At 35.6% G+C, this 12,212-nt stretch overlaps 1 protein-coding gene across 11 annotated transcripts in view; it reads left to right on the forward strand.

Moving 5' to 3' along the window:
• The window catches only part of MCTP1 (multiple C2 and transmembrane domain containing 1), a 612,722-nt gene that overhangs the window by 423,739 nt on the left and 176,771 nt on the right, over positions 1–12,212 (forward strand). For all 11 annotated transcript variants that reach the window (XM_033179110.1, XM_033179111.1, XM_033179117.1 and 8 more), the window contains one exon: positions 4,441–4,534. In XM_033179110.1, the coding sequence (XP_033035001.1) occupies positions 4,441–4,534 (94 nt within the window). The remainder of the gene's footprint in view (positions 1–4,440; positions 4,535–12,212) is intronic.

The raw sequence follows: 12,212 nt of genomic DNA on the forward strand, positions 1-12,212 counted from the left end.
TATTTTACATTGTGGTATCCACCAAAACATATTCTTCTGTTACCAGAAGTGAGCCTCATGAATTACAACAATTTTAATGGAGTTAATCAGTATATTAATATAAAAATTATTCTAGGCATTATAATACTCTAGTTGATGGATTAATATTTTGATATTATCCCATATATTAGGGGATATTGCTGCCTAGGTAATTAGAAGTAATCCACCTATTATTAATTTTTTTTCTTTTTACTGGATGACTGAATGGCAATTGGCCATTTCCATTCAGAATTTGAGTATTTGTTTCCATGTCTTTTTTCAATAAAATGTAAAATATTATGCAGATGTTTGACTTAATTCTCACATTGTATTCTGCTCAATATATTAAAAAATGAACCATGTTTAAACATACTTTTTTTCAGCCTTGAATTTCAGGCAGAGGCTTATACCTCCCTCTAGAGAAATGCCTGCTACTAAGCTGCTATAGGTAACATAGCACATCTGTTATATTTACTCATAGCCACGAAAGGACAAAGACCTATGGATTAGGCTTCAGTGTGTTTCCTTTTTATTATAAGGATCATGAAATGAATGAATGAATGCCATATCACATCTGAAATATCATTTGTTTTGGAGAAACATATAATGGAGGTTGTTTGGAGAATTATTTCTATATTTTCCTGCAAGAACATGTGTCTTTTTAAAAGTTGAGGTCAAACTTAGGAGTTTGACACTGGTCACTGTCAGGGGAGCAGATGAATTGCCCCCACTCTGGTATGAAGCAGCCCTAAACAAAGCCCTCCATTGCTGCTGTTTAGCTGTTCATTGCTGAGGATTGAAGCCCCATAAAGTAAACAAACATTACTCTATCAGCCATTTTTTGATCACCACATTCTGAGAAGATGGCTAATTCTCTTTTTCTTTTTCTCCTCTTTTGGGAGGAGGAAATGAGGGAAGGTCAATAGGGGGCGGGTAGTAATGGGTAGTAGACCAAGAGCAATTGTATGACCTTTTCAGAACGGGTATGCTGAACCCTTGCTCCCCCTTGTCACAGTTTAAAAACCAGAGGAGCTAGTTTAGAGAAGAAGTTGTTAGCATTCCATTTTTATTATGACATTTCACAGTCATCTGATTTAATGTCCCTTGACCGGATTGTCCACCGTGAGACGATGGGCTTGAAATGTTATTTAGAGCATTGATAAAAGGTGAGCGGTTCTAAGATGACAGCGAGTCATAAGGCTGGTGGTGTGACATTAATTTTCTCCATAACAGAGATGGAATAAGACGTCACGGTGACAAGCTGTCAATCAGCTCTGGCCCCTCAGAGCATCTCGATGCCATAGGATGGGGTATTGCCTCTCCCGTAATAGAGCTGAACTGAGATGCTCTCCCTGACAGCTGCTGCAGTCATAGAGAAAATATATTATACAGCCTTTCATTAAAAAAATAAAGAGGACTCCTCTCCAGAGCATTTCAATCTTTTCCCATCTATTGAGGGCTGAAAGGATTCACAGCAAATCATAGATTCCTCTGCTATGGAAATTTCTGGCTTCTGAAGCCATCCGGGTTTTTAGGCCTTCTAAAATAACCATAAATAGCAAGGCAAGAATACCTCTTGATGAAGTTACATTTTTAAACCAATGTATTTATTTATTACTTATTATAATCGATGTGTCACTGGCCTTAACCATTGAAATTTGTAATAAATTATGGAGTGTCAGCTGACTTGGGGAAATGAAACCTTCAAACGATAATTACCACTCCAAATGGGAAGCAGAGGATCAGAGCCGAAGCACCTGAAGACAATATGTCTGTGGAATGAGGCTACCAATGCGAAATGATTCTCAGACACAAGGACTGATTATATTTGTTTTAGTCAAAATAGAACTTGATTTAAATTGCCTCTGAAAATTAAAGTACAGAAACCTTTTTTTTTTTTTTTTTTTTTGATAAACCTGTTCCCCATCATTAGGGTCAGAGACTTATCTGATTTACAACATTGTGTAAGCTCTGAGATAAGAAACTTTCCAAACTTGCTGTTACCGTAGGAACACAACATGCCTACAAACCTCTGATTATACTCTGTTGTCTAATGCCCCCACGGTGAAACCCTTCAGTTACAGGAATTTAAATGGAGAGAGAAGTGCATTTTTACTGAACCTGGTCACCTGGGTATTTTAAATAGATTTGTGGTGATAAACAACTGTTTAAAAACAATAAAAGATTAACAGTTAATCCTCATGCTAAACATTCTTATAAAAAGTTAGGCTATGAGATTACTTATATATCCACATTTCCTCCTCTCAATATACCAAGGTCATAGTCTCAGTGTAAACAATGACTGGTCATACGGGACTGATAAAGTTCCTATCACAGTAAGCTTTTGCTTGTCAGTATTCTCACATTAGTAATATGGTGATGGGAGTGCTTTTTACTCTAGTAACATTTTAATAGCTAACTTTATTATGCAAAAGTACGTTATGTTCTCTGATTATGAAACATTTTATAGATTATGAAAAAGAAGTACCTTTGATTTACTGAGAAGTGCTGATCGCGTCATAAGAAAAATGCTACGAAGTGTAAATAAACAAATGCATATTAGCATTCTGTTGGTTCATTTTACTCTCAAAGTATTTGTGCCCATTAATTAGACTTCTGAATTATTGTATTGGTTTCCCTCTTTTAATTCCTTCAAGTGCTACACTTATAAAATACCACTGCTATTAATTTATGAAGTGAAATAGATTTTATCATTTGGATCCATTTTTTCTGTTGAAGTTTCCATACTTCTGTACATACTAAAATAGCAAATAAAACTATAAATTTAAGAAAAATTTTTATTTTTAGTCATCAATTCATTTTTGAATTTATTTTTAGTCATCACTTTGATTGACTGTAGAGGATTGTGTCTGTCTTTCACTTATGTAGAACTACAGTAGTCTTTTGAAATAAATACTAGAAAATAGTCTTTAGGTAATTTAATCCTCATCTAGCCCATGCAATTTCCAAAACTCACCAAGAGGAAAATAGTAGAAAAAAATAATTAACTTAGTTGGCCTTCTTACCCCCAAAGTCTGAAGAGTGTTACATATCCAACAACATGAGATTTAATATTTAGGCTGAGAGTGGTGGTTCATGCCTGTAATCCCAACACTTTGGGAGTTAAGGCTGGAGGATCACTTGAGGCCAGGAATCGGAGACTATCCTGGGTAACATAGCAAGACTTTTTCTATAGAACTTAAAATGTTTTAAAAAACAGATTAACCAAGTATGGTTGCATCAAAATAACCAAATATGCCAGTAGTTCCAGCCACTCAGGAGGCTGAGGTGGAAGGAATGCTTGAGCCCAGGATTTGGAAGTTATAGTGAGCTATTATCACGCCACTGCACTCCAACCTGAGTTAGACCTTGTCTCTAAAAAAATAAAAATAAAAAAATTTAAAAAACCCCACTAATCTCCAAACCATTATATCTATAGATGAAAATATTTCTTGGAGTGGTTTGCTTGCTAGAGGAGGTTGAAAAAAGGAAACAGACATATCTATTCCATAATTTATTGTTCACCATTTATTGATAATTATTTATGGGAGTAAATGTGTGTTTTTTTTTTAATTCTTTCAGAAAATCTAGTTATATAGTAACAATTATCCACATCGGGGTGTATGTGTGTGTGTGGTATAGATTCATGATGGTGGAAGGGTAATTTATACTGAAGAAACACAAATGACACCTTGACCCCCTTATGCAGCATCAAAGTTTCCATTCTATACATACTAAAATGGCAAATAAAACTACAAATTTAAGAAAAATTACTCACTATTTTGAATTTATTTTATTTTTTTGAGTTGGAGTTTTGCCCTGTCGTCCAGGCTGGAGTGCAATGGCATGATCTTGGCTCACTGCAACCTCTGCCTCCTGGGTTCAAGCAATTCTCTGCCTCAGCCTCCCGAGTAGCTGGGATTACAGGTGCCCTCCACCATGCCTGGCTAATTTTGTTTTTGTATTTTTAGTAGAGATGGGGTTTTACCATCTTGGCCAAGCTGGTCTTGAACTCCTGACTTTGTGATCCATCAGCCTCAGCTTCCCAAAGTGCTGGAATTACAGGCGTGAGCCACCGCTCCCAGCCTGAATTTATTTTTAGTCATCAACTTGATTTATTTTAAAAGATTATGTATGTATTTTACTTATGTAGAACTACTTAAGTTCTTATGTAGAATTGCATAAGTCTTTTGAAATAAATCCTAGAAAACAGTCTTTATGTAATTTAATCCTCAGCTTGTGCATGCAATTTCCAAAACTCACCAAGAGGAAAATAGTAAAAAAAAATAATTAATTAGTTTAATGTTGATCTTCTTACTCCCAAAGCCTGAAGATAAACTAAAAAATGTAATGTTTTCTCAGCACACTCTTTAAGGCTCCTTGGGACCTCCCTTTTCTAATACTGATGTTGCGGTCTTTCAGAGCCCATTGAGGATATTTCACAACCTGAAAGATGTGGGATTTCTCCAGGTGAAAGTCATCAGAGCGGAAGGGTTAATGGCTGCTGATGTCACTGGTAAGAGATGATGCAACTCTCCTATTGCTTAGATCAAGCAGCACACGAGGTCTACACCATTTAATAATTCAACTTTGCATTTCACCTGATGGATCATCAAAGTAAATAATTTAAAGATTCAGGGTTGATCTTAGAAATATTTGCCAATCCCCTTATTTTTATAGTAACTCGGCTTTTTAAAGGCAGGGTAATGTATTAAAAATAAGTACTAAAAAGCAAAATGATTTTTGAATTGTTGCCTTCTTCAAAGTTTAATCAATGTAGTAGGAATACTTCTTCCAGGTATTGTTATTTCCAGGTATTGAACCAATGCTATACAGAATCAGCTTCCCTCATAGCATCAACACCTATAATTCAAACACGCATGAAATCTGTTGGATATTTCACTGAAAAGTTTAGATGCATAATATTCAATAATTTGGTATGAACTCTTGATATTTGGGTTGCTGATCCAACTTATTAGTCGTCCAAATTCCCTGGCACATTCCAGAGATAATTTTGGATCTAAACTAAGCCTTCTAGATTGTTTGAAATTTCTTAAAGTAGGAAACAAGGCTATACAAATGTCCACATTAGTTTTGTCTCTTAAAGCTTCCTGATTTGCATAATGCTATTTCTGTAACACATTAACAAGTGGGCTGATGGCAATTATTTCATCCATATCCAGAATTAAATCATTATTTTGAATTTATAACAATGTGACCATTCATTTATGATTTAATTTCATAAGGATTTGGGGGATGTTTATACTGTTCCTTAAATTATCCATCTCGAGTTAGACAATAAATAGGACTGGCTTGACCAATTTGTGCAAATTTCACTGTTTCTGAAGAAAATATCAATTTGTCATTCTGGAAATACGCTTACCATTGTGAACATTCAGCCACATCATCCTAAAGAGGTAACAAACTTATTTCACGGGAAGAAATGTACTTTTTCTACCATCCAAGGATCTGAAATCACTGTGCACTTCTTTAATTCATTCAACAGAATCAAAAACAAAAGATAACATGTCTTCAAATGAAAATAGCAGATGTTTGTTCCAAAACTGCAATATTTTTATATTTTAATATTTGCCTATTAAGTGACCATGTGTGAGAAAATTTAAAATATTGGTTTACAGTTCCTTTAAAAAGGTAATTATCAACTCATTTGTAATCAAGAAGATGATAACAGTTGTCACATATTTTTTCAAAACAGGCATACCTGAAAATGGGAGAGTAGGTTGTTTGTAATATTTGCATATATGCTAATTGGGCTCCTTGTACAAAACAATTAATGTAAAATGTATACATTTTCCTATTTATGAAATTTCTTTCTAGTATGATTATAATCAAATTAATCTGGCACAATCATTTCTTTTAGAAAAATGCATGTACCATTTACTTCAAAAGCTTACATACCTGCCCATTATACAATTGGATAGAATTGTAGAAGTTTGTCTTCTCTTGAAGAGAAGCTGTCATTGATTTTCAAACTTCATGAATATGCAAACTAGATTAACCCAGTTGGCCTGTATGCCACTATGGAAGTTAAAATACATGTTCTCTCAAAGCTGGAAAAAATAGAGATATTTCTCTCCTAATGGTTCTATGTAAATTGATGTGAATAACAATAGCCTTTCCCCTGGGGATTCAATGAGACATAATTTTAATTTGATAAAATGAACATTAATTTGGGGAATATTAAATAACAGAGTCTCCATTTTTTCCTTCACTTTTAGAGATGTAAATCTAATGATTCCCCATTTCATGCTGACCTTATAATCTAATGTGCTCTGAATTGAACAAGAGAGATGTTGAACTATTCAGGGGCAAAAAGATAATTCAGTCTTTGACCTTGATCACTCTTGGACCTTCTGTGGTCTTTACGACATTTGTGATGGTGGCAAAAATTGAAGACTATATATTTGAGTCAGAAATGTCTGAATATACTACCAATTTTAAAAATTATTTTTACTTTTGAAAAGAATACTTTATATATACACATATATATAAAAATACACACACACACATACACACACACACACACACATATATATGTGTGTATCCTGATGCTTCCTTGTCTTTGTCATTAAATTTGGGACACAAGAAAGTTCTTTGTCTGCTTTCTCTCTTACTTGTTGAAAGAACTTTAAAGATATGATGCGCGTCTCAGTGGATAATAACAGTCAGGCTCTACAAGTTGTTAGGCAATAGTTTGAAAAGAGGCAATTGACTAGCACTGTCTTCAAATCCTCAAGTTAGCATCCATTTAGGAATTTTGTCAATGTAGAGGGGAGATTTTTAATCACTGGTAACTGTCTGTGCTAAGGCAAGAATATTTTCTGACATGGTACAAATGAGCCTGTTACTTATAAGATACACGGTTGGTTTCAGAACACTTTTTCTAAATAAGTCTAACAAGACAAATTTATATTTGACCAACTTGGCTCTATTTTTTAGATATTTTTAATGATCTGAACATAAAGCTAAACTCCCATTGTTTCAGCAAAATATGTTAAATTATAATATTCCATCATTAGACATGAGCACAGGAAAGAAAGAGTCTATAGTCTTTTAAGTAGCCATCAATCTTACTACGGTTACAAAGAATTTTTCCCTTTCAAAATGTAGAATTTTTCTTTTGTTACAACACATTCATTGAGAAACATTGTGATACTGTATTAACTCTGTGTGAATAAAGAGCAATTGAGACTCTCTTTGAATGAGTGAGTATAAAGCACAAATTACTTTTTAATGAAACCCTCAATTCTTTCCCTTTCCACAAAAAGCCTATAGCCTTGTTCAGCTGAACACTACTACAGTAGGTCACTTCAGTTAAGCCCCTAATAAACTGTTGATGGTCGAGGGTAGTTTTTTCTTTGGTCTCAATAGCCCAGTGTTGGACAGTGCACTTCAAATCATTAAGGTTAATACAGATTTAAAAAAGAGATTAACTCTGGTGGTTAAGGCCTCCATTTACAACTCCCACACATACACATGCATTGAGCAAGGCACAAGAGTGGATTGAGATTTCAGTCAAATTGTGGGCATCTTTTCACAGCCTGAGAAAGTGGCACTCTGGTTTGAAAAGTCGGTCAGCTAAATTCTTCATAAGGGAAAAAGTTTGAGTCACTGAAAAATACTTCTCAGTACAACTTACTTACCTTTCAACTAACCAGTGAAAAGGTTAATGTCTCTCCGCACCATCAAAGCAAGACCTAGAGACTGTCTGGCCCTGCGTTCACTGGGGAAGATCTCTCTGCAGCTAGATCAAGTTTTCCTTAAAATTCTACAAATTGTGAGGAAAGGCCAGTGGGGGTGGGGGGTGAGGGGGCCGGGGCGGCGAAGAAATATTTTTTCTTTGGGTGGTAGGAAATAGTTCGTGTTATCATTTGTCTTTTTAAGCTTCTGATTATTCTTTTCCTTGAGCAGGGCCTAATTTCTGCCTCAACAGAACATTCCAAGTCTCCTATATTGAGTGAGGCTTTCTTTGCAGAGTATTTAGACCTGGCCTATTGGTTCTTTCAAGTTCTAAGAGGAGAAGGAGAAAAGAGTTCTCCTCCGCCCCTCCCCTTCATTTCATTTTCCCCTGGGTTCTCTCTCTCTCTTTCTCTCTCTCTCTCTTTTTTTTTTTTTTCTGAGCTCCTAAGGAAGAGGTCGTAGCTTCCCCAGGGAGACCAGCCACTCAGTTTCAGAAACAGCGATATGGGAGAACTCTGAAACCCTTCAAAAGGTGTCCTACCTTTTCACTGTACTAAAAGGTACACTAATATAAAACTCCACACCAGGTGAATTGATCTCGCAAATTAATGCACCATCTCCTTCAGGAAACAATAGAGGGAGAGGAAGAGAAAAAGGGTAGGGGAGAGAGAGAGAGAGAGAGAGAGAGAGAATTTTACCATTTACAGAATGTGTCACTGAAATAGTCCCTTTAAATGAGCGGATCTTTTTCTAAAACAAGGCTATGCATAAAGACTTGCGACTTGCCAGCCCCGTAGTCTAGAAACCTACTAGTTATTAAGAGAGATGTTTACTACCCCTTTATTTGCATAGACTTTTCCCATGTTTTTCTTTTGGAAAACTGTCTTCATTGTTGGAAAATATTTAAGTAACAAAACAGCAGAAAAAGACATGCTACAGTTTTTTTATCAGCTTCCGTGAGAGTCTTATTATCTTAAGAAATAACAGTTAGCAGCTCAGATTCATTAGCAGAGCTAAATTTAAGCCCCATTTGACAGGCTGCCTAGAAAACATTTTGTTTTGCTGTCTGTGGGCTTTAATTAAGATGTGTTCAATTTCAGTCCTCTTCAGTCTAGCTCCCGCCCCCCCCAACCCCCACCCCCAACTTGCTGTGTCACAGACCGGCGATCAGACACTTTTAGATGGTCCGGCCCATGACTTTGACCTTCTGCGCAGTCCGGCGTTCCCTGGGGAACCGTTCAACTCATGAGGTCTGATTTCACACTTCCAGGATGCCTCAGCTCTCTTAACAATGACAGGGAGACAAAGCCCTTTAGAGCAGGCCGCATGGGGACTTGTTTAAATTGGAAACCAGAGAGGAGTCAAGGAACAAGGTTATGGGCTACAGAATAGTGCTTTTAATAAAGAGCTCACAGCTCTGGCTCAGCTCAAAGAGGTCTACCTCTGTACAATTAATTGAGCCATTTATCTGGAGCATCTTAGGCCTCTACTTTCTCACAGAATTGCGTGGTAAATATCAGCTAAGAAGCAAATGAGATATGCATGAAATGAATTTTAACACTTTGATTACTGTGCCTCCAGTCTTCATTAAAAGTAAATTTATTTGTATTTCTGACCTCATTATCAGGAGGCTGCCTGCATTTTTATTGGTTCCTGTGATTTCCAGCTTGAGTGTGTCATGAAGGTATATTTTATACAAAGATTTAGATTTATTATTCTTGATATTTTCCCTGAACATTATGGGTCTATTCAGAGAAAGAAAATGAAAAGGCAGCTGTACAGAAAAATTCAAGTGTGATCTTTGAAAGTTTTATATACAGTTGGAGAAATACCAAGCACATATACGTGACATAGACAAGATATTGTCCTTTTAAAAAATTAACTTTTGGTGGGTTACTCTAGCAAATAGCTTAAGACATATGCAATTGTTACTTCAAGTGGCTGTAGGATACAATTGCTCAATTGGAAGAAGTTGCTAAGTTGCTTTTTTAAAATAGAATTTTAGCAGTTTGAATTAATAGCTTGTGCCTTTAATTGTCATCATCATTAATAAAATTGACAATGTCTGATAAATGTAGCCTTAGATATTACAATCATTCTTTAAAATTTATGTTGGAAGAAAATAAAATATAAATCCTTTAAGTTCTACATAATTTCATTCGAAGAACTATATAAAATATAGTGGAAGTCCTTCATCTTGGTATATTATCAAGGATAAAATAATCTACCAAATACAAGAGAGGGTGTGCAAATAGTTGTAGTTTCTTAACTTTACTATCTTAACATCTGAAAATTATATTGCTTGAAACAAAAACCTTAAGTTTTAACACAGAATATATAGGACATTTCTCAAGCAAAGTATGCTTTATTTCCATTACATAAGCTAATGTTCCATTTGCTTTTTAATAATTATGCTCATAGAAGACTTTTAAGCAGATAATATACCATGAGAAGACAGACATTTTATCCAATTTATAATGCATCAAAAATGTACAACACCTGGTATTCTTATCACGGTACTATACCTGGTTTAAAAAACAATATTATACACATATACATGATAAATGTATTAATACTATATAAATCTTTTCCCTAAGAATGAGCCTAAACAAATAAAAATATTACAGGGAAAGAAAGCAAATCATTGTTCTTCCTTCTTTTATGTCACCACATCTTACATAGAAATTAAAGCTACTTTCTTTAGTAATTGCATTTTTAAAATGTAGCCAAATTCTAAATATAGAAAAAGTGTTCTTCTAAAACCAAACAGTTGTTATCAAATATCTCCAAAAAGAGGGATGAAAATGATAATTTAGCACAAGGGCTGATGAGGCCTGAATCTGAGCCAGTGTTTTAAAGAGAATTACAGAAATCATGTGTGATTCATACGCAGGTCACATGGTTAGAAGATACTGCCCTGGAAGAATAGGTGGGATGACAAAAGAGATTGATAATTGGGTTTGATATGCGCTAGAGGTGAAGGACTATGGCTTGAGAAAGTGGTGGTCCCACTATCAATGGGAAATGAGGGAAAGAGAAATACTGTCAAATAATTAATCGGGTTCTGTAGAACAAAGATTACAAAATGATCCTTTGAGTAAAGAAATAGCGAATTGCTGATTTGGCTCAGAGGGCTATCTCTAGGATTTCAATCAGTGCTTGAAGAAATATTTTCATGATGCTAGAATCATTGTTTAAAATTAGACTTTTAAAAAATATTTTGTTACAGTGCAACATGATTGTGCAAATAAGCGATGTATTTTCTAGAACAATGGATCAAGGAAATGCTACAAATAGAGAGGATCTAGATTTAACTAGGTTTTTGAAAAAAAATAAAACTTACTACAGAGATACTTGGGTTAAATGATAGTATAGTTGGACTCGTGAGTGACTGAATAGTCAAGCCTAAAGACTAATTATTAAAGGATTGATGTCACTGGGGATGCCAAGTGGGTTATAGGGCTCTGTCCTTGGTCTAAGCTGTTCAATGTGTTTACCAATTACTTTGAGGAGGTAATTGACTGCTTCCTTACCAAAGTTGCTAGGAGGGCTACTTAATTCATTTTATGTGAGACCAGTATATGTATACAATCCTGTACTGCAGACAAAAAATAGGCTTAATTCAACAAGATGAACATTAAAAAATGTAAATCCAAAGTCTTTCCTGGGTATTAAACTGTGATATCTTGCTTTAACCATAGAAAATAAAGAAAAGACTTTAGGATTTGAGTTTAAACTCCATGAGAGTAAATTATACATACATCAATTCTCTTACATTGAATAAAGGTGAAATGTTGAGAGTGATACTCTATTGGGGACTCATCAGATATGCTGGGGTATGAATCCAGTTTGCGAATACTCTTTAAAGAAGGACATTGACTAACCAGAATATATTTTCTTTTTTTTTTTTTTTTTTTTTTTTTTTTTTTTTTTTTTTTTTTTGAGACGGAGTTTCGCTCTGTCGCCCAGGCTGGAGTGCAGTGGCCGGATCTCAGCTCACGGCAAGCTCCGCCTCCCGGGTTTATGCCATTCTCCTGCCTCAGCCTCCCGAGTAGCTGGGACTACAGGCGCCCGCCACCTCGCCCGGCTAGTTTTCTGTATTTTTTAGTAGAGACGGGGTTTCACCGTGTTAGCCAGGATGGTCTCGATCTCCTGACCTCGTGATCCGCCCGTCTCGGCCTCCCAAAGTGCTGGGATTACAGGCTTGAGCCACCGCGCCCGGCCCCAGAATATATTTTCAACTGGTATATCTGCTGTTTTAAAATCAAGTCAATTGAGAATAGTGCTAGAATGACAATAATAACAATAATAATGACAACTAACGTTGATTGAGTCCTGATCACATGTCAGACACCAACCTGAGCTTGGTGCAAGAATTATCATATATAACTAATCTCACAATACCCTTAGTAGGGACTACTGTTATTCCCATTTTATAAGTTGGAAAACTGAAGAGTCACGGAGAGGCTAGGTAACTCTTCGATGATCAACAC

This window comes from Trachypithecus francoisi, unplaced genomic scaffold (genome assembly GCF_009764315.1).
Source record: "Trachypithecus francoisi isolate TF-2019V2 unplaced genomic scaffold, Tfra_2.0 Lachesis_group2, whole genome shotgun sequence".
NCBI lineage: Eukaryota > Metazoa > Chordata > Mammalia > Primates > Cercopithecidae > Trachypithecus > Trachypithecus francoisi.